Below are 24,187 nucleotides of genomic sequence, written 5' to 3'. Positions count from 1 at the left end.
AAGGTGTTTGTTTCACTTCAGTGATTTTGGGGTTAGGAAGGCAATTGTATTAGGGTGCTTAGACACACCTCAGTCTGTGTTTTCCACGTAATGGCCTCACTGTGAACAGTGCACCTTATATATTGGGGCAAATACCAAAAATACAAAAAGGCAACCCTTTTCAATATGGCATCAATTTCAACATTCTGGGGGTATAAAAAGCTGGTATTATCACTAATTCATTCCCAGTTCATCATTCAAGCAGCCATGAACACACAATCTCACCTAATGAACAAGCAGCACCACCTGGCCACAGCGTGTCTTCAGGTTGGCAGCAGGCAGTCAGATGTTGCTCGTGATCTTGGTGTGTCTCAAAGTGTCTTCAGCAGACTTGCAACAAGACACAGAACTACTGGCAGTGTTGGTGACAGACCCAGGAGTGGAGCCCCACGAATGATAGACCGCAATGATGACCAGTAGCTAAGGACCTATGCACTCAGACACCGTTACGCTACTGCTACACAGCTGCAGGCCTATTTACCAGAAGTGAGGGGTACTAGGGTTTCCAGACAAACCATTCGCAACCGACTCCACCGCTTTGGCTTGAATGCTAGATGACCGTTGCAGGCGACTCCACTGACACCAAGACACCGCCGTGACCGTTTGTAGTGGACACAAGACCATGTGACCTGGACAATGCAGCAGTGGTCTACCGTCCTGTTCACTGATGAGCGTCGGGTCGGGGTAATAAATATTGCACTAATGAAAATGGTGCTTCTTCTCATTCATTAATAGTAATATTAAAGGGAACTATTACTTATTTCATTAAAATTCAGACCAAATAGGAAAAGCACTCATGCAAATAATATCCCTAACTGATTGTGAGTAGTGTATATAATGATAAATAATGGTATACATCGATCAACCACAACATTAAAATTGAGTTAAAGTCAATATAATGTTAGAATGTTCTGTTGGGAAACCTCCGGTCCTGGCTTTCATATGGATGTTGCACTGACACATGCCACCCACCTAAACATTATTCCATACAAAACATACCACCATAGCAACTCTGCTCCCCAACAGCAGCAACCTCCCTCAGCAGGTCAGTGTGCTCTGCCATACCACAAAAACTGCTCAGGAATGGGTTGAAGAACATGAAAATGCACCATAAGTTCAACACATAGATACCCGACCCCACAACCTACTGGACCCAAAGCATCTGCTGCCAAAATCCCAGTGTCAGACACCCACAGAGGTCCCACTTCTATGGCTCAACTGGTTAGAGCAATTTTGATGACACCAGGAGGACCTACACTGTACTGGGTAAGTAGTTTTAATGTTGTGGCTGATTGTTGTGTGTAAATGTTACATAATATTACACACAACTCCAGTTAACTAAAACTAAAATCAACATCAAATCTGTCACTTGATTTCTATAGATAAGCTTTGTTTTGTGTGGTCTATCAGGTATTTACTGTAAGTGTCATTCACAAAATAAATCTGTGAATTTTATTGACGTCAATATGTTGTCCTTGCCATTTAAGATCACTAATACAGTGAAACAGAAGTCAAAACAAACAAAATATATATTTAATAGAAATATATAGACAATCCAAATATCTAATAATAAATGCCTGAAATGTCAAAGGTTATCGTGAATCTGTTCAATGATTCAACAAGCAGATGAAGATGATCATTTCATCTGTACTGTCCAAAGCATTGGAGGTCCAAGTGAATTCCAAAATTGGAATCCCAATCCTTTTCCAAGGTCGTGGTTAGAGACACCAAAAATAGTTGACCGGGGCCACATCCCAAAGTGCACTTTGTACACTGTTATGTTTGGACACTTCGATTGAAAGTGTATTCTTAAAGATGTATCACAAAGGAGTCTCCCACGGGCCAGAGAAAGAGGAAACCCTTGCCCTGTGTCCTTTAAGTAGTGGATTCACAAATCATCTTACACTGTGTCATCACCAGGCGTTAGTCTGGTTCTGCACAAGATGAACTATGACTGAGGAACAAAAAAGATGGAGGGGAAAAATAAAACCCATTAACACTGAGAGAAACTCTAGAAAGTGTCCAGTAACAGTTTATATACAATAAAAATTAGAATTATAAAAAAGATTTAGACCTGTTACAGGAATATGTAAAACGTTCAGTTTTACTCAGTGTAGTGAATGTAAAGTGGGCAACCAGCTGTTGATGTGTCCTTACAGCACCAGCCTGTCCTCCCCTCCCTCCTGGATGACCTGCCCAATAGACACCTGGCTCTGAGCCTTTATAAAGCACTGCCTCTTGCACTCCATCAGTTGCTCCAAGTCACACCACATCTTCATCTGCTCCATGTTGGTGCTATGGCTATCTCTCACCATCTTCTGCTCCTCACGTAACTTCTGGAGTCCACAAAGGAAAAGAGTGATGAGTAAGAAAGAAATCATGTAATCTATCTGTTAAAAATATGATAAAGACCTGACAATCATTAGGGAGAAACCTAAGTATTGTCACAATATATGCCAATCTGGGATACAGTGGTTTTGCTACCAGTACAACAGATAAAGGCCTCAGATTTAGGAAAAAAATGTGTACAAAATGTAAATTGAATATCATTTCCAAAATCAGATTCTTCTGTCCTTTGAAGACTGGAAAAAATACAACATTCGTTTAAAAGTATCATTATGTATTTGCTAGTTAGACACAACATGTCTGAGCTTACTGTCATGTTTGCAGAAAAAACAGATATTCATGAAGTTTCTAGATGGGTAGAAGGAGGCACAGTGGTGCACTGTTGCTTTACAGCAAAACATCTCTGAGTTCAAACCTGTCGGTTGGCTAGGGTCAAGTATGGAGTTTGCATGTTCTACCTGTGCTTTACACAGTCCAAAGATATGCATGGGGGTTTAATTAGTGATTCTACATAACTTGGTGATAGATGACAAGTATAAGCATGCATGGTTGCCTGTTTTTTGGTCTTAGCCCTGTCTGACATAAAAAGACCATTCTACACAGCACTGTCAGCAGTGGAGACACCTCATAAACCTAAGAAACACTCTGCCTTGTTTGTATTTTTTTTTAAAACCAATAACAATTATCTTGGGCAGTGCTAAATAAAAAAAGATCCTTCAAAATAGTGAGGAAGGGATTGATGTTGTAGTGGAACATTTAGTAGAACATTTGCATGTTGTAGTAGATTAATTGCATGCAAAAAAGGTTAATTCACTAAAAACATGGCAGCGCTGCCCGACTGTACAATCCAAACCTTAATCAATATTGGCAGTGTGGTACGTTGCTGCCTGAATGGCTGTTTAAAGGGGTTTTGAAAAAGGTATCAGATAGTGGAAAGACAGGAGAAAGAAACAGCCGCAAGAAAAGGCAGTTGCAGGCTTATACCCGCAGTGGTGAGTCAGACTAGCACTACAATGAACCGGTGACCTATTCAGGATGTATCCTGCTTCTTGCCCAATGTCAGCTGGGATAGCCTCCAGCCTCCTGTGACCCTCCACAGGATAAAGCAAGTAGAGCTAATGAATTTATACAATCGAGAGGAATCGGCCAGGGCCTGTTCCCATGATGTTTTCTTTAATTTAGGCACATTCTTGGATTAATTTGCTAATGCTTTTTAAAAATTTGTTACTTAGAAATGTCTTCTTGTTTGTCCTGTCAGAGCAGAACTTACTTAGAAGCTGCCTTGTTATGAATGTTTACTTATCTGTGTCTCATTTGTTTGTAATTTAGTGGCATTCTGTAAAAAATAATCTGGAAATACTGTGTCTATACTAGAGGTGCATCTCATATAATTAGAATATGGTGGAAAATCTTAAATATTTTTCATCAGACATTGTTCAAAGTGAAAATTACATGTATTCTAAACTCATTACACATAAACTGAAATATTTCAAGCCTCTACTTCTTTATTTAAATCTCCCCTCAAAATCAACCTCAGAATATTACAGTATTTTACAGAGTGCAACAGAGATGTCAGTCAGGTACCCCTAAACACTCCCAAAGTCCTTAGAAGAGTTCTAATCAGATAATTCCAAACATCAACAAAGAGTCTTCAATTTCTTTAGTTGAGAACACACAACAACAATCATGGAGGAGACTGTGGAATTGACAGTTGTCCAGAAGACAATCATCAACACCCTCCATGAGAAAGGTAAGACTCAAAAGTACATTGCTGAAAGGGCTGCTGTTCACAGGGTGGTCTATTAAAGCATATTAATGGACAGTTAAGTAGAAGTCAAAAGTGTGGTAAGAAAAAGTGCACAAGCAAAAGGGATTACTTAAGAGGAAGGTCAAGAAAGGCAGATTCAAGAATATGGGGGAGATTGTCTGCAGGGGTTTATGAGCTGTTTAAAGCTGCATTAAATTTACAACAAATAAAGGCTTGACATTTTTGTATGAGATGCACCTATACGTGATTCTGGTCAATAACTTCTTCTCACTCTTCATGACTGTGGTTATGCATGCTTCCAGTAAATTTCCTTGGCTAACCTGTCTGTCCTCAGACCACATTCTTGACAGAATAAAGGAATATTTCCAAGTATTGACACATTGCATCTGCTAGGTCAGCACTTGGACACACTTTTCTCACCTTGCCAAGTAACTCCTGTTCTGAAATGTTCTTCATGTACACTTCCCTACAAAGAAGCAAAAGAATATAAGTCACAGCCATTTCTCATGCTGATCTCACCCAGTGTTTTTAAATAAAGGTGTGGTGTATTAGCATATGCTGACTTCACGAGGTGCGGAAATGAGTTTCTGACAACTCTCTCTGTGCTGCATGAAAGAATAAAATGGCAGCAGATTAAGTGATGCTGCTGTAACAAGAGCTTCCTGAAGTAAAAAGGGCATTCATCTTGTGAACAGCTGGCTGGCCTGGCAGGCTCACCTGATAGCCTTCTTCCTTTCTTGTGGATCAGAGGACACGTAGGCCTTCATCTCTTCAGCTGCCCGCCGCATTTGCATCTCAATGATCTGGAGAGGACAGAGATGCGGAGATCGAGTTTATTCTCACAGCAGATCTTTGTAGGTCACTGTTGCAATATTTTATCCAGTACTGCAAGCATCTCTGCAGGGAGCAAGTTACCGCTCCGAGTTCAGAGTACAACTTCTAATTTTATCTAATTTGGCTTAAAAACAATGATAATAATGGCTGACTGTGGACTTCTGGACTGTGGCTAACAGCTGAAATATTTCAAATTATTTTTCAAGTCAGTTTGCCCTGGTTATGGATGTCAACAATGTGAACAATATTTCCAAACGAAGGATGGTGGAATTCAAAAATAACATGAGACAGGAAAATAAAGTTAGGTAACTCATTAAACAGAAAGAAATAACTAGATAAAAACAACAACAACAGCAAACACATGTTCTGCCTGCATGTGTCTTTTATATATATAATAGGTGAAGTCAAGACAGCTATTTGTTGTTTTAATTATGCGTCCATCAGTTTGAGACGAGTCACGTTGAGCTGCCGTGTGCTGCGTGTCCCAACAATCTGCTGCTTTTTGTTGTCATCTAGATCTGTGAACTTTGGGATCAGCTAATCAAAGTGGAGCATTCCACTCATATTATTATATATAGTCACATTTTAAAAGGACGTGCATCTCTGTCTCTACCTCATCTAGCATGCATTGACTAACCACCCTTTTTTCTGTCTGTAGTTATGACTTTTTGAATCATCCTTTCTCCGTTGCTCAACTGTGGTCTTTGAATCTGTATTTGGCCAGGGTCTGTCTCTGTTGTGTAAAAAGATAATCTTCTCATTTATATTCATGATTTAGGGCCAAATAGCAGTGAAGTTTGTTTTAAGCTTTCATTTGATTCATCCAGTGTTCCAGATAAACATCTTTTGTTAATAGAAAAACTTGGATTATTTGTATTAGTGGTGGGAAGCAGTGTTGGCCCGAGGTTGAATAGTGTTGGTTGTTATCTGATCAATAAGTCCCATGACCACCTGACATAGGGGACTCTTTTGGAGGGGTTCAGCTCCTGGGCTTTTAGTCTAAAAACTGTTCTTTCTTTAATACTAATTAATGGGTAACAGACACTTCTTTCTGTTTTAGGCAGCTATTTTTTATGTAAAAAAAAAAAACTTGCCTCTGACATTGAGTTGATATAATGGTATCGGTTTTCCTTCTGTCCCATCTCTTCCCTCAAAGCTTTGACCTCCTGTGAGTGAAAAATTAGAACATGGACATTTTGTGTCACCATAGCAATGATATAACATATTGTACAAAAAACACCAGATATACATAGAAAAATAAAGATGGGTGACAAATCAAAGGAAAAACCGGCATATTACTGCTAGAAAAGTACTGATCCTTCATTAGATGCTTCATTGATGGTGAGTGGATGGAGCTTTCTCATACATCGTACTAAAATCTCCCATAGTTGGTCAGATGAGTTGAGATCTAATCACTGTGAGGGCTACAGCTCATAATTCACACCATTTTCATACAAATCAAATCAGTCAGTGACCCTTTGTGCCATATGGATAAAAGCAAGACCATCCAGGAAGAGACCATACCATCATGATGGAAATGTTTCATCATAGGATAAAGGTGATCACACAGCACTGCTTTGTAATTGATTTACAGTGACCTTTTGCTCTAATTAGACAAAAAAAAAACATGAAAGAAAGTTCAGCATAACTGCACCACCACATCCCCTCACAGGTCTCAGGTTTTTCCTGTACTTTGCCACCGATCTACGCATCTAAATTCTTGTCCACATTCAAACTAATGTAGTATAATTACTGTACCTGCTCCAGTTTAGATCTGTTGCTCTCCAAACCAGCAGCACAACTTTCATATTGTGCCTTTTTTTCCTCATACTCTTGGCTTAGCTCCTGGTATGATGAAAATCATACACAGAACATAGACACAAATCCATTACTGTGCACTATACAGCATGAGAATGGAGACAAACACATAGAATACAAGATTTCCAACACTTGTCACACTTGCAGCACCATTTCATGTCAACATAAGGTCACAGCTGGCATTTAAGCAGTTTAACTTCCAACTGGCTCGTACAGTCTATTTATGTCTTCCTGTTACAGATCTTCATTAGCAGACATTACACAGTAAGATGGAAGAGCGATTCTGGGAACACGTGTAGGAAAATTTAATCCTCTGCCCTAGCTCAGCGATGTGGGGGGGCTTTCCCATTGTGCATTTTATTTATGGACTATGTAAATGATCCTTAATGGACCTTGTCCATGATAACACATAATACAAGTTAAGTCCTAGTTGAATGCATGAAACATTTGTTTTTAAATTTAAGACGGACACAGAATCGACTCCATTTATTACTTGTATTCTTCAGCAATATCACTGTTTATTTTGTAAATTGTTTTGTAAAATAGACAGAAAAGAGACAAAGTAGAGTCGTGTCCCAGCTACTTTCAGAGGGAAACTTACTGATGTGTTGAAATAACACATCATTAAGCATTGATTATTAAATTACAGATTTCGGCTTTATGGCTTTGAAATGCAATTTTCAAGTTCAAAGGTCTGCAGGCGAAGGTGTATTTTTTTTGTATGTGATGTCTAAATGAGTGTAAAGGGTAACTACATTTATGTTGCCAAATATTCTGTATTGAGACATTACTTGGTAAGCTATGTGTGTACAAACATGTAGAGATGTGCACAGGTATAGAGTAGTATATACATAAGTATTGCATTGCTTAAAAATTTGACTATGGAAACTACTAGACTGGTTTTGCATTTAATTTGGTGCAGATTTTGATGAGAGAAATGTAGTAGAAAGCTGGCAAATGCTTTTGGATCAAATAATGACATACATAATTACAACTGATATGGCATGAGGATTATTTAAAGTTATAGGTATTATAATTTGGTCGATGCTCACCTGACAATGCTGTCTCAGCGACCTCAGTTCTTTTATAATTGGTGCCAGGGCTGACTTCTTCTCTACAATCATTGAGTTTAACTTCTTCACCTGTGAACCAAGACAACAGCACACATTGCATCAAAGCTGAAAGAAGCGAAATCTTACAACAATCACAATGGAAACTGACAGAAAACCATATTTAAAACTGAAAATTGTAACTTCATAGACAACCTGAGTCTTCAGAGGAAACAGCAGGTAATGTGACAGTGACAAATAGTTTATTGAGATGATGAAGTATGGCAGCATTATCAACCAGACAGGTGCAAGCTGACAAATCTGATCAACAATCCTCAGCAGAGTATGAAGAGTGGCAACAGCCAAAGCAAATAAAGCATCAGCGAGTATTGATTAATATATCACAGATTGCAGCATTATGACTTTGCAATGCAATTTTCAAGTTCCAGTATAACCGTTTACTTTCAGGTTTAATCCAGGAATGCTTGACGCCATGACGTCATCATTAGACACTTCGACAAATGTCCAGCCTGCCAAACCGATCAATAAAGTCACTACAGCTTAGAACATGTCTGAATCAACTGTTTCCCTTTAGGTCTTGAAGAAAAGCAGGATAGGGTGATAACTAAGGCCTAAGCTGTGAGCTAAGTTGTGGTTGAATAAGTTCTGGTCATGGTCTAATGGTGTTTTTGCTCCAAACAAGTTCCAAATTGATGAAATGACCCACAAGTAAGTGCCAGGATGTCGCTTTTTGGACTATTCAACCGCAGCTTTACACCCTTTTTTTTTTTTACAGCTGCAGAAGTTGCATTCCACATAGGAGAGATCCTGTTTTTGTTCATGCTGGTTTACTGATATGACTCACTGGGACACCTAATAGAATAAAGCCATGATTAATTCCACCTTCATTTCCCTACTGTGACAAGTCAAAATGTGTGCAGTGAAAAATGTTTGACAGCATGTCATCACACACGATACCAGAGCCCCAACACTGAAGCAGCTAAATGGAATTCACTCATCTATTCATGCAATACCAGTGTTTTTACTGATGTGGCATATCCAAGTGTCCCCTGTGAACAACCCAACAACATTGATATATACGTCCCACTAGCTGAGTGAAGACTATGCCAATCAAACAGAGACCTATGGTTATTAAAGAGAGGTCTATCTAGTCAGACTTAGTGAAAGCAGAGGTACACTGACAGTACAGACGGACCAAAACTGTGTAGGGGCTTTTAGACTGGGACACCTTGACACCACATCTTATACACACGTGGACAAAATTGTTGGTACCCCTCAGTTAAAGAAGGAAAAACCCACAATTCTCACTGAAATCACTTGAAACTCACAAAAGTAACAATAAATAAAAATTTATTGAAAATTAAATAATCAAAATCAGCCATCACTTTTGAATTGTTGATTAACATAATTATTTTAAAAAACAAACTAATGAAATAGGGCTGGACAAAAATGATGGTACCCATAACTTAATATTTTGTTGCACAACCTTTTGAGGCAATCACTGCAATTAAACGATTTCTGTATTTGTCAATGAGCGTTCTGCAGCTGTCAACAGGTATTTTGGCCCACTCCTCATGAGCAAACAGCTCCAGTTGTCTCAGGTTTGATGGGTGTCTTCTCCAAATGGCATGTTTCAGCTCCTTCCACATATGTTCAATGGGATTCAGATCTGGGCTCATAGAAGGCCACTTTAGAATAGTCCAACGCTTTTCTCTCAGCCATTCTTGGGTGTTTTTGGCTGTGTGTTTTGGATGGTTGTCCTGTTGGAAGACCCATGACCTGCGACTGAGACCAAGCTTTCTGACACTAGGCAGCACATTTCTCTCCAGAATGCCTTGACAGTCTTCAGATTTCATCGTACCTTGCACACTTTCAAGACACCCTGTGCCAGATGCAGCAAAGCAGCCCCAAAACATTACTGAGCCTCCTCCATGTTTCACCGTAGGGACAGTGTTCTTTTCTTCGTATGCTTGGTTTTTGAGTCTATGAACATAGAGTTGATGTGCCTTACCAAAAAGCTCCAGTTTGGTCTCATCTGTCCAAAGGACATTCTCCCAGAAGCTTTGTGGCTTGTCAACATGCATTTTTGCAAATTCCAGTCTCACTTTTTTATGAGTTTTTTTCAGCAGTGGTGTCCTCCTTGGTCGTCTCCCATGAAGTCCACTTTGGCTCAAACAACGACGAATGGTGCGATCTGACACTGATGTACCTTGGCCTTGGAGTTCATCTTTAATTTCTTTGGAGGTTGCTCTGGGCTCTTTGGATACAATTCCAACGATCCGTCTCTTCAATTTGTCATCAATTTTCCTCTTGCGGCCACGTCCAGGGAGGTTGGCTACTGTCCCGTGGGTCTTGAACTTCTGAATAATATGAGCCACTGTTGTCACAGGAACTTCAAGCTGTTTAGAGATGGTCTTATAGCCTTTACCTTTAAGATGTTTGTCTATCATTTTTTTTCGGATGTCCTGGGACAATTCTCTCCTTCGCTTTCTGTTGTCCATGTTCAGTGTGGTACACACCTTTTCACCAAACAGCAGGGTGACTACTTGTCTCCCTTTAAATAGGCAGACTGACTGATTATGAGTTTGGAAACACCTGTGATGTCAATTAAATGACACACCTGAGTTAATCATGTCACTCTGGTCAAATAGTTTTCAATCTTTTATAGAGGTACCATCATTTTTGTCCAGGGCTGTTTCATTAGTTTGTTTTTTTAAATAATTATGTTAATCAACAATTCAAAAGTAATGGCTGTTTTTGATTATTTAATTTTCAATAAATTTTTATTTATTGTTACTTTTGTGAGTTTCAAGTGATTTCAGTGAGAATTGTGGGTTTTTCCTTCTTTAACTGAGGGGTACCAACAATTTTGTCCACGTGTGTAACTATATTAATTAGAATCTAATTTACAATTCCCAGTCCGTTAGTGCTTTACTGGCTAATCATGGACAACTGTTAAATCCATTTCTGTAAAAATGTTTCCTTCAAAAAGACAAAGTCTAATCTGTAATTATGTGGCCATCATCAAATTCTGTGTTGTTGTGATTCTTTCACACTAAACTGCAGACTGATTTATGAAAAATTATTCATTTTACAGTAACTGCCCATAAAGCCAACCTAATGGCTCTTTAGGGGAAAAACAACATTTGATTTTGTGTGAATTTGCCCCAAGTCCCTCTGCATGCTCACCATTTCAGACATGTCATCCAGAGTGCGGCCTTTCTTTTCATCCAGCTCACTCTTCATGGCCGACACCCTCTCCAGCTCCTCCTGAGTGTTACTGTAGCCAGAGATGCCTTTCTCAGCTTCCATAGTTTGCTTTAAAAGCACAACACAAAGGGTCAAATAGTATTTTTAAAACTGTCCTCACAAAACTAAGCACTTAATACAATTCCCAGTACGCTTGTGCACATGCAATAAATCATTACACAGACAACCCAGACGCACATGACAATGAACAACCAGTCATAACTGAAGTATCCCCCCAGAGTAATATTTTGCTCCGCATGTTGCTAGAGTATGAAAACGATTTAAAAAAGCTTATGCAAAGCTTGCAAATTTTACAATACAGTTGGAATTTTGGAGAGAACAGTAAATTTCACTTGTAACATGAATAAACAAACTGCTATTGACACTGTCCTAAAGAAAAGCTCTGGAATGCAAGAAAAACTATCCAGCTTGAAAAATCTGGCTCAAACATACAAGAAGAGGACGCATTGCCAGGTAGACATGTGATCAGAAAGAAATCTTCCAAAGCGTTAACGTGGGATGCAGACAGAGGAAGAGCAGCAGATGCAGATATCAGAAATAGCAGCTCAGCCTGCGTCAGACAGCCTATCAACAAGTCAGGTGCTGGGACCGCACAGAGGTGTGAAGCCATTTCCAGGAAGCTTCTACCACTTCACTGTTAACACAAACTGCGTGAATGGGGAGATCAAGTGAAAACAGCACATTTGGAAGGGCAATACAAGTTCAGGGAGAGGAATGGAGCGGATATAGCTTAAATACTTCAGGGCAAAGAGGGCAGTAAGGGCAGTGGGTGTTCTAGGTAGGAACATGGCAACATTAAAACGGTGACTATTGAGGGTTTCTTAAACAACACTAGTAGAGGTCTTCTATAGCTAATTAAATTCCACTTGTCAAGCAAAAAATGGCAAGCTGACGTGGTATTCAAAAGTCAACTGGCAAGGACTTCAGAAATAAAAAAAATGCAAGAGAATAATCTAGCATTGCTCACCCTAGAGACATATATGAATTCAGCTTGAAAATTTTAAAAACAGGAATTAGAGTTACCAGTTTCTGTTGCACAGTCTCATGTCTCTGCTTCAGAATCTCCTCAGTCCGCTGCAAGACTCCATATTCTGCTTTCAACTCAGCAATTTCCTGACGCTTCTTCTTGTATACTGTTCCCTTGCCTCGCAGTTTCACCAGCAAACGTTTTAGCTTTGAAGGACAAAGAAACAGAATTTGACATTATGTTCAAATTAAAAGAGCGACTAACTAATTTTAAGACAGTGTGTTATACTTAAAACACTGGCATGACTGTTTATTTCACTCATGATGTGTCTTCTAGCACATAAAAAACACCACATGGACATGTTAACCAAGGAAAGAAATGGATTTTTACAAGAGGGGGTCTCGAACAGTTTTCAGGAAGTTGTAAGTTGCAATCATTTATGACCTGTTGGATTCATACACATGTGGCTGTTTACACAACCAGCTACCAGCAGTTGTTGAACAACATCACCATTTAATAAATGCAAGTCCATCAATCATACTCCATTTAGCTCTGGTAAGTCTCTACCAACACTCAAGAGATATTTCTGACTTTCTCACTGAAGTCAATAAACGCTCAGTTATGTTTGCTGGCTGGTTGATAATTTTCTCTAATATTTTATGAAGCAAAGGTAGTATGCAGTTGGCTTTTAGAAGTTTTCTGGCTAAAAACTGTAGCTTAAAGTGAGTGATGACACAGAAACAAGAAACTGAAAGACAATTAAACGCTCTGTATAGTTGAAGGGATCTGTGTGTAGCTTCATCATTACAAGCAATCAGTTTCACATATATGAGATAGATAGACATAGATGCTTTTTGAATATAAATATATTGATTATAGCAGCTTCAAAACAAAAACAGGAGTTTATTTCAACAGTAGTAGTGATTCTAAGTGCTATGAGGAAGAAACTATAAAAGCTTGTTTGGAAAATGCAATGCAAGAGGCTAAATTCAGTTTCTATTTGACAGCACGGTGTCCAACACAGCTGAGACACTCTGAAAGGCCAAAAGAGAAGACAATGGGGAGAGCCAGGGGAGGGAAGGGATTAGAGAACATCAGTAGCTGCAGTCATGCCATGATCTGAAACCGTCACTCGATCCTTTCAGATTCACAGCCAGCTATGTACAGCAAACAGCTTCATCTGACAGAACAACTGCTTTAAGTGGATGTTCAGTCACCCCCACCCTAACTGTCTGCTGGGACATATTCAAACTCCTCCACAATAAGAGCAGCTATAAATGAACATGGACACGGGAGAACAGCCCCAGAAATCATAGAATGTGCTTCATGTCCTTTGGGGATCCATGAAGCCTGATGTGTATTGGTGTGGGTGGGTTGAGTGTGGGTGGGTGGGTTGAGTGTGGGTGGGTGGGTGGGTGGGTGGGTGTGTGTGTACATTTATTCTTTGTGTATTTTGGGACATCAAGGCCAGACGAGGCTGAGAGAGGAATTAGCACAGCAGAATCATTCTGCATAGTGTTCCCGACACTGTGTCCCCAAAACAACTGCTGTTAAACTGGACGGCAGATTAGTCGAAACACATCTCAGACATGCAGAGTATTCACAAGGGTCACAAGAAACATGGCTGGTGCAGAAGATGTTCCAAGTAACTACGTGTGGGACAAACAGTAGGAAAGTACAAATCAAATTTAGCTAATTACATTTCAGATCTCCGCATTATACCAAGTAAAAATCCCTGTTATTAAGCTTTGTTACTGAACTAAGACTAAATTTAACCAGTGTGATGAGTCTGGTCGATAAAAAGGTCTCATGTTACTGGCCAACCAGTGACGAGCAGATGCAGTCATCCCACTCAGAGAGACTCTGCAGTTGGTGGGTGGCATGTGATGACACATAATCGTCAGAATGGAAAATACCTCTGATAAAGTGATCATCTCCACCGCGGCTGATGGCCTGAAACTATGGAGCAGTCTGATAAGCTATGTTTGACAAAACATTTTCCATTAACTTCATTCATGTATAGACTCAAGAGTCTCTTTGTCTCTACAAACGACTCCCTCTCATAATATTTGTTAGCCTTAAAGATAAGTCAGTCAAATTAACTGCAATATACAGGCAAAACTGATGTAAAACATGGATACTGGCTGAAATACATGTGAGCTTCTGTGGTATCATGAGCACTTAAAAAAACATTAAACCATATTTTCCATAGCATCTGATATAATTTCCTCTGATCACTAAGATTTTGCTGTGTCTACTCAGCTGCATGGCTCAAATGATTTTCTCTTCCTGAAGGGAATAAACATGTTTGCTTCCACTGATGTTACATATTATTTGGCCGAAACAATGAATGCATTTGTTTAGTTTCTGATCTAAAAATCAGGTTCTTTCAGTTTTGTGTTTGAAATAACCCAGATCTGGAGAGTAAAATGCAATAGAAAATGTTAAACTTATTCCTTGTATATTGGTTTAACTCACTTAAAGTAATTACCTTAATGTCTCAAAGTATTTTTCCAACAATATAGTGATGGTAAAATGCTACATTTAGAATGTCTGTGATAGAGATTCACATGTTTCCAACACAAGGTCAGTGGTGAGGGTCAGCATCTGAACAGAACCACTGGAACAAAAAGCACATGCACCTTCCATGGGGATTGGCAGCAGCCTCAAAGGACACAAGGGAGAGCAGGAAGATAGCTGTGTGACTCTCTCGCCTGAGCAGAAATCCCATCTCCCACCTCACAGATATAAACATGCGTCAAACACCAGGCTATAAAAATTCTAGTCCACACAGTTCATATGGTCACAGCACAGCCCCCATTCATCAGCATCTCTCTGCTAATACAGAACTGTTTATAGTTAGCCCTGTAACTTCAAGCTTACTGTATGCATAGGCTGAAGTAGAAATGACTGCTTAGAGCCATCATGAGCAACATTATGTTTCAGATTTTTCTCCCTGTTGAGCTCACTTCTACTTGTCAAAATGATAGCTTAGAGAAGAACATGTGTCTGAAAGGGGTGGGGGTTAGGGGGAGTAAATCCTTGTCACGAGATATAAATAAAGACAAAAGTTTACATGCCCCAAGTCTGTTTAATATGTCCAGCTGACTTGAATTAGGAGATTGATTATACTAAAGATTAGAGAAAAGGCCAACTTTCAGGAAGTTTGTCCAGTACAGTTCCTTGTTCTGGATATTCTCTCTTTTGTGTTCTATTTATGGCTCTGCATGGGAATGTGGGGGAGAGTAGGGAAAAGGGATAAGTTACATTAGACAGTGAGCCCGTCTGTGTTTGGATAAGAACAGAAATAGCCTCTTGTGTTTTGTGTGGTTTGCAAATCTTAAAGTGCGTACTTAGATAAAGCTGAAATTTCTGCAAGGTGATGTTCGCTGTTTGCTTGAACGCAAAGGAGAGAATCATGTTGAAAATGTCTTTGTTTGTTCAAGCTGCTAGCAGCAATTTTTTCTATGTCTGAATTACTCAGATCACCCCAGAAAATCAGAGATGGCTGACAGGCAGATACACGATGGTTTCACTATCATTATCAGCATCAGCCAGTTAAGACTTAAGACTTCAACAGGACATATTTGGCATTGGTCAAAAACGTCAGTTTTTCTTGAAAATGCTACATAAAAATAAATATGGTATCTTTTACATGTAAGCTGCTGTTGTGTCTTATCTTTTCCAGCGAAGTTGTACATTTAGAAAGCATCGTATTTTATGTCTGCACAGGCCAGAGAACCATCATAATGAGAGTAAGTATAAGATATGTTAATTCCACTACAGGACACTTGCAAGTACGAGGAAACATTTGGGTATATATCAGCATCAGCAATCGGCCAAAATGAGTTGGAAAACATTAACATACCATATGTTGATACAAATCCAATATTGTGCATCCCTACTGATATTTAGGGACCACCTTACTTTGTGACCATGAGACCATAAGCTGAACAGTTCATCAATTTCAAATCATGATATGAAACAATGCAATTATCAAACTACAAATCTGTAGTTCAGGATATAAATTACACAGCATGTCTGACTAGGGTTTCAACTGCGATCTCAATGGTTCTACAGATTCCTGCCATGCTCCTTGTGTGACAGCCCCACTTTTGATGGTGTCTTATGTGGTTATGCTGCGTCACGTTTTAAATCAGCTACACAGTGAATATTGAACTGAAGCTTGACTTTAGAAAGTCTATGTAAAGTCCATGAAAATCAAATTTCAATTAGATATGGTCCCCACATCTTTCAGTCAGAGTGAGCACCAACACCAATAGTGTACCTCATCACCACGGATGACCTCCTCCCCATCTGAGCCTTGTGCCTGGCTGCTCCGCTGCCTCAGCTCCCTCTCTGCTGCAGCCAGCTCCTCTCTCGCTTCCTGAAGCTCCTCCGCCTTTGACTCTTTCCTGCGAATGATGATGGAGGCCTAGAAGAGTCATTTTACATTAGCTTTACAAACATGCGGCTTGACTTTTAACCTATAATGTGAGATTGAATCCAAGTGAGCAGTGAGGTTAGTAAAGGGGAAGGAAATGGGTTGCAAAAAAATATCAGCCAATCACAAAGCTTTGCATTAGAATGAAATCTTAAATGCCCCCCATATTTGGTACCTTATAACTGCTACTACTCAGACATTTAAGCTTTACTATCCAAAATCATGCGTGGTTTGTGACATCGCATCTACTTTAGATATTGGACATGAACACATACAGAGACAACAGACTTCTCAGGAGATATCTTGTGCTCTTGTCCTGTCTCATTGATAGCAGCCTTCTTCACTGGTTTCCTGTGTGTTACAGAATTGATTTTAAGATTTTACTCATCAGTTTGAAAGCATGTCTGGGTCTGGATCCAAGCTACACAGCAGAAATGTTTGCACCAGAGGGCCAGCTTGCAGTCTGAGGTGGGGCATTTGTGGCTCTTCCCAAACTGAGGCTTAAATCTAAAGGTGACCATCAGGGCCACTCAGTTTTGGATCAACCTGCCACAAAAGATCAGGCTCCCAAACACAGTGACTTCATTTAAATTGCCTCATAAAACCAATTTTGTATAGACTTACTCTGAAGTGATCCTCTTTTAATTGCTTGTTGCAGTTCTTATTGCTTTATCACATGTAGTAATTATTATTATTTAGTAATTACCTAAAAAAACTTTCAAAATTAAATTATTTTAAAAAGGGCTTTAAATGATTTCCTAATGATGAAGATGGTGTAGATACTATTTTAAAAACATGATTAGATTATTCAACTTTATGAAAAATGTTGTATATATTAAAAACATGTCTCGAGGAGGGTAAAAACTTCAAGCTCCTCTTAATAAGATGTTACTTCCCAAAATTAGTTAAGTTTTAGGAGTCTCTAAAATATTGTCATGGATTGTGTATAAAATTAGGCTGTCTGATGTATCGTTCATGTATGAGTGATTCATCACTAATTAACTTTAAAGTGTCTCTCCTGGCATTGAGTTAAATTCCCCAAAACTCATTTCTATGTATGAAAGTTACATATTTATTTCTTTGCCATGAAAATAAACCCCTCCTGTCTTGGCTTTGATGTCATTCTACATCATTGTGTCCTTTAGTATATGTAGATCTCTACAGTTCCTGCTGTAGAGCTCAACTTCGACTATGATAAAATACTGTAAAACTGCATCTGCGCCATACAAGGTCAAGGGGTAATATAGAAGTCGTCTGTCCATACATGTTCAACCCAGAAAATTATTCTGAAGAAAGATACGGATATAAAAAGCTCCGCTGTGCAAGCTGATGGGATTGCTGATTTCGTTCATGACATGTCTTCGAGCATAAAGAAACATAACGTGGACAAGGTAAGAAATAAAAACTAATTTTCAGTGAACGTTTTTTTTTCATAAAGATATTGGCATGCATGCTGTTCTTGCCATCGCCATCAAAGCATGGTGGCACAGTTTCACAAACTTCACTCACTTTAAGTCAAACATGAGGCAAACAAAACAAATTTTCTTAATTTCAATTGTTGTAACAGAAAACACCAGAAGAACACACTTTACCACTCTGTGTGTACGCTGAATCACCATCATTCATTATTCAATGAATTACCCACCACTGTCGACTCGCATTGACTACCATTATCCACCACTATTAACAATTATTAGCAGCCAGAGTCAGTGGTGTGTTCTACCAAATGTTAGTACTGATTGGAATAATGACAACTGGGAACGAAATCAAATGTTTCACAAATGTTGTATCTGTTGTTTGGGACAACAAAAAAGTGCAAGTAAATCAGCTCTGCTGAAAGCCATGGTGTAGCTTACACACACTGTCTAGAGCAGATATTTAAATCGGCTCTGCAGCAAGAGGTAAAAATAAAGGAGAGAGAATGAAGAACAACTATCAAAACCCACAAGAAAACTCCACAGGGCACCTTTAATATCACAGCCAGCACCCACAAGCCTAATTCATGAAAGACACAGCAGACAAAAAGATGAAAGACATCAAAGTAATTCAATGAGGTCAGCACCTGTTGCCTGTACAGTGTCAGGTTGTCATCCATGGGGTCATTTCTCATCATTCTCTTCTCAATCAGATGGTTTATCTGACAATCAGCCTCTTTAATCTGTAAGAGGTTGGATTAAAGAACATTCAGAGATTACCACATCAGAATCTTGCATAGCGTGAAGGTGTACAAACCTAACACCATATCCTGGTCCTGACCTTGTCCTCCAGCTCCTGGAGATCAGCCTGGCCCATCGCAGGCTCCAATGCCACTTTCTGCAGGTACTGCACTGTACGCCTCATTCCCTCCAGCTCTTTGGGGAGTTTCTCAGAGACCATGTAGGAGTTGATTTTGATCTCTTCTTCAAGTCTCTTCATTAAGCCTGACAGAGACAGAGCTTTTCATTAAACACTTTGAGCCTAATGTGTTTGAAACCCTTTCAGGCATTCAGTGGCTCTGATTACTTGGATCAAGCAAAAATAATCACAAACCTATGCAAAGCCACTGGATTTACCGAAGAACATCTATACAGTTTTTTAAATTGTTAGAATTAAAAGACAAGTACTTATGCATAAACCTAACCTCAATTTGAATTCCACATATTTTGGACTCACACATACAGCAGTTGTGATAAGTGGCATGAATTGTGCAGCTTCACCTTTGTCTGCACAGCTCAGGTCATTTTAGAAACTGCAAATGTGTAAATCTTGCTTTTGGCTGAGGAGGCCAATACCAGATGAGAACAAAAGGAGACAATTTCAACATCAGATAAGCTCTACGATAGCACTTCAAAGATCAGTATAATTAGAGTGTCTCAACGGATGAAAGTCTATTAGCTGTTAGACCCCCTCACACTCTGTTGTGTCCTTGAATGTCCCACCCAGCTGTGTCAGGCAGAGGCAGCAGCAGGACAGGAGTACTCACTCTCTGGATTGGCATCTGTTGCTGCCTGTCGCATATCCTTCAACTGCTGCTGCGATCTCAGCAATCTCTGCTCTGCCTGGAACAGCTGAACACACAAAAACAATTACTTATACAGGCAATGGGGGAAATTAACAATATTTAACACAAGGGCCGCCCCTAACAACTGTTTTCACACTGATTCATCTTCCTGTTTTCCAGATTAAAACATTGTTGTTTCAGTTTATAAAATTTCAGGAACTACAATGAACAGCGTCCATCAAGTGTTTGCAGAGCCCAAGAGGACATCTTAAAATGACTCTCTTTGTTCTAAAAGTATTCAGTTGGCTAGTTTGCAAGGCACAGGGAATTTCTCTTTTTTGTAATTATGTCAAACAAGATATAAGATCTGAAAGAAATTGAAAGACAGGTTGAGGTGTTGAAAAGGCATTGAGCCTAAGGGTAAGCGCACAAACTGAGAAAAAAAAATGGTTACAACTCCTGAGATATTACATATTATTTTTTCTTCTCGGTACTCAAAATTAGACAGTATATTGTTAAACTGGATTATGGTGTCTTAGTAAAATATATCATTTATCCATCCACTATACTTGTTTTATCCTGTAGGTGGCCCCAGGTGCCTGGAGAATATTTCAGCTGGCATTGGGTGAAAGTTGGGCTAAACCCTGGACAGGCTACCATCACAGGACAAACACAAAGAGACAGACAGCCATGCACACTCACAGTCACACATATGGTCAGCTTTGAATCGTGCATTTCTTTGGTCAAAAGCAGATTTGTGACAGGAAGCCTAAGCACTGGGCTTCTTCATGCACTGGGAGTCAATGCTAAAATCAAAGGCCACAACCAGCAACCAGGTTTGAATCCAGAACCTTTTTTGCTGTGATGCTACAAAAGCACTAATAAACCACAACTATTATTAGCATTTACCTGATTCTTCTGTTCCTGCTTCTGGTGAGTCAGTGACTCCTCTCTCTCCTTCTCCACTCGCAGCTGTCTGGCCTGCTCCAGCATCCTCTGGTGGTTGGACACCGACTCCACCTAGTGGAAAAATAAGTTAACACGATGATAATTATGTCTGATGGCAGGCTATCATGTGGTCAGCAGAAATAACTTTGCACCTCTGTCAGAGTCAGGTTTCACCTTTTGGCAGGGGCTGTAAGTAAGACCCATTAAATCAACACCTCATTACTTTTCAGCCTTGCTAAGAGAGCCTTGCAGCCAGTCAGATTCCTGTCAGGTCCATTAAAGAAGCTGATAATATATGTCTAGGGTCATGTTTTCATTCCTGAGTGAATCCTAAAGCCTTCCAAGCATTACAGGAGCGATGAGGCCTCCCAGAGCAGTCTGCCTTACCCTCTTCTTCAGCCGCTCCACACGTTTGATTAGTTGGTCTTTCTCTTCCTCCATGGCACTAATGTCCTATAATTGCAGAAAAGAGGGATCACTTCAGTGCAGTATGTCTGCTAAGTTTAAGACGATTTCTTAATACTATTAATATATTGTTGAAACATTAGTTAAAGCAGTAATTACAAATTCATGTCAGTAGGTGATCACTTTATACTGAGCAAAACGTAGCATGAATAACTCTTTACAACAATTGACTGTAAAGAGTTATTGTTGATTTTCTTACCCTTCTGATTTCAGCAGTGGAGAAGCCCGAAGTTCTCAGCTGCTCACACTCCTTATGATATGTCTTAAATCCTTCCACCAGCTCTTCATACTGTTAACACACAACTTTATTAACTTCTGCCTTGTAGGTAATTAGCAGTTCCAAAAACTAATAAAATGAATTGATGAATGTATCTTTAATATACTGATAAACCTGGTGATAGGTGTCATTGATGACATCATCCTGCAGAAACTCTGCTGGCACCTCAAGCTTAACCAGAAAACGAGCCAGGTACGCTCTCTTCTTCAGCTCAGGGACTCTCTGCAGCAGCCAGTGAAGTATTGGGTGAATCAGAGGCTTGCTGCCAGTCACCAGACCCTGTCTGAAGCTGGTCCTGCAAGAGGTAAGAAAAATGAGAGCATATGAAAACTACAGAAGACAGGTGGCTAAACATGCAGACAACCCCTAACACATACACTAAATTATGGATATGGAGGGAATTCTCCTGAAAAAGTTTCTTCATTACACCAAAGGCTAAATGTAAGCAGGTAAACCAGTCTCAGAAATGTTGTAGTGAGTGTGGATCATTTGATTTAGATTAATCATATCCATTCATCCATTTTCTATATCCATTTTATTCCATGTAGGTTTGTGGAGGGCTGGAGCCTATCCCAGCTGACACAGAGCAAAAGGTAGGTTACACCCTGAAAAGGTACCAGTTCAACACAGGACTAATACAGAGAGACAAAAACAGACAAGCATGCATGGTCACATTTGCACCTATGATTAATTTACAATTATCAATTAACCTAACATGCATGTCTTTGGACTGTGGAAGAAAGCTGGAGTACCCAGAGGGAACCATGCAGACATCAAAAAACATGCCCCGAGCCTAGAATTTGAAACCAGGACCTTCCAGCAGTGCAGCACCAGTACAGTCTTTTATAATGTCTTTTGGACAGTCAGAAAATGCAATGATTTTATCACTTATTGAGGGAAAATCCACAACACCAATATAATTAAAAATAGAATTAAAATAGCAATTGAAAGTATTTTCAGTTTTGCTTAATAGCAATTTAGTTTAAAAAAAATGAAAAGCTGAACAAACAGAACATAAACTTAAATACGACGTCTTTGACTTCCAGTTGTCAACCTATATTTTACACGTGACTGGCACTGGGTGAACCAGTTGAGATGCATTGTTTTGACTTGACTTGAAAGCTACATGGGTTTTGAGAAATTGGATGGTAAGTGTTGCAACAAAGACTGAGATCCCTTAGATTTGCAAGTTATTTTATATATCTCACTTAACTAAAGAAAGTGTAAATGACAGATATTACATTGAAATGATGGCATGCTGCGTGTTTGCAAAAAAAAGATATTTCAAAAGAGCATAGACACACCAACTAAGGACCAATGACATTTGTTAAAGAAATCTTTCACTGAGGGCACTCACACATATATTGAGACTCAAAGCACAACTAGTTGAAAAACAGAATAAATGGACAATATAACAAAACTGAAATTGGTGAGTGAGAACGAAATGGTGAAAAAATCAACAGGGCCGTATAAATGATGGAGGTGAACCTCTCTATGTTGAAGACACCATTAGGGATCATTAATAAAGATTTAAGTCAAAAACAGAAAATGGTGCAAAAACATTTCAAGACTACACTTAACTGTTTCTCTGAAATAAATTGGGGGAGTTTGAACTGAAACTGGTTGCAGACTTACACATCAGAGAGGTTGCCAGGAGGTTTGTATTTCAGCATCCCCAGCAGAGCACACATCCTCTTCACAGTCTGCTCGGGCATTTCTTCACGGATGTCTAAAGCTTGCTAAAAACAAGAACAAGACAGAATAGTTACCTATCATAGATTAATGAAGGACCACCACCGTAGTCACACAATACACATTATCACTATTAGCACTGACACAAGTCTATAAACTGAGGTTGCTGAAACGTGTCCCTCACCTTTGGGTCTATTTCAGCCAAAACATCATTTAAAATCTGCAGCAGTTGCATCGGTTCCAGGGTGTCAAACGTGATGAGGTTGAAGTTCTTCTTGAATGGCTCCTTGTTAAGTTGTTCGACAATGAATTTCAGCTGTTCGCTCATCTTGGAAACTGTTTGTTTTTGTCTGTTGTTTGTAATGGCTCTTCGTGCTCCTTCTTGCTAGATTAGCAAGCCAACGCTAGCATAAATAAGCTTTCTGTCGTCGAAGAAGTTAGCCTAGCTTACAAACTCGTTAAAAATCCAAATACTTGTTCCTATTTCGCTAAAACGACCATTCACAAACGACAAAGACAGATTTCAAAAGTTTGATACAGTCTGTCTCTTTGAATCGCAAACTAGCTAGTTAGCTAGCATACAGAAAAGGAGCAGTTGTTGTCAGTGGACCCATGGAAACCGTGAAGGCGTCGCAGATTGGTTGCGAACAGGAAGTAGCTTCAGGGATTACTTCAAGAGAGTCGTGCTGCGCTAATGTGCGCAAGTTGCGGTTCGTTCCACAGACAGAAGCGTAAAAATCAATAGACACTCAGCCTGAAGTGCTTTATGGTCGAGATCATTTAAGGAGACACGCTACTGAAATAATTACCCCCGACCTGCTATTACGAGGAGTGGCACTCAAAGATAAATTAGCCTGTGGGGTGAATCAGACGTGTGAGGATGGGGAGCCCTTACAGTCAGCCTAACAAGGAACATAAAGTTTATTATTCTCAGCCTATAAGTTGTTGCACATGGTTTAGTTGGGTCACTGCAGAGATATATCCGTTTTCTATGAGTGGCAGAATTGTGAGTGTTTCCTGAACCATCAATTAAATGCAAACAACAACAATAATAAAATGACATAATATTAATAATAATCTACTTCTGCAGTGTGTTTGGGTATAGACCTGTATAACTGGGTGTTGTGTTAATGCTTTTTGGGATTTCACAGTATTTCAGGAGAGTTTTTTTCTGTCAGGTCGTTTAACATGTTTCTTCCCAAATTTCAAAAGGCATGTGTACAAATGAAATAAAATAACATATCAATGTCTTCTCGCAAGTGGAATTGA

The 24,187-nt window shown here is 39.4% G+C and overlaps 1 protein-coding gene across 1 annotated transcript; it reads right to left on the bottom strand.

Annotated features, from left to right (window-relative positions):
- Window positions 1-1,550: 1,550 nt before the first annotated feature.
- On the bottom strand, window positions 1,551-23,560 carry ift81 (intraflagellar transport 81 homolog). The gene is made up of 18 exons (XM_022214473.2): window positions 23,103-23,560; window positions 22,862-22,965; window positions 21,341-21,521; window positions 21,149-21,238; window positions 20,872-20,937; window positions 20,446-20,556; window positions 19,519-19,603; window positions 18,813-18,976; window positions 18,619-18,714; window positions 16,401-16,547; window positions 12,169-12,318; window positions 11,065-11,193; window positions 7,858-7,947; window positions 6,746-6,832; window positions 6,082-6,153; window positions 4,871-4,956; window positions 4,574-4,619; window positions 1,551-2,375 (listed from the first exon to the last, which is right to left on the bottom strand). The coding sequence occupies exons 1-18, from the start codon at window positions 23,244-23,246 to the stop codon at window positions 2,193-2,195; spliced, it is 2,031 nt and encodes a 676-aa protein (XP_022070165.1). The 5' UTR covers window positions 23,247-23,560; the 3' UTR covers window positions 1,551-2,192.
- Window positions 23,561-24,187: the final 627 nt, after the last annotated feature.

The sequence above is a fragment of the Acanthochromis polyacanthus genome, chromosome 7, assembly GCF_021347895.1.
Source record: "Acanthochromis polyacanthus isolate Apoly-LR-REF ecotype Palm Island chromosome 7, KAUST_Apoly_ChrSc, whole genome shotgun sequence".
Classification (NCBI taxonomy): Eukaryota; Metazoa; Chordata; class Actinopteri; family Pomacentridae; genus Acanthochromis; species Acanthochromis polyacanthus.
The sequence above is the reverse complement of the archived record's forward strand: the minus strand, read 5'-3'. Positions and strand labels throughout refer to the sequence as shown.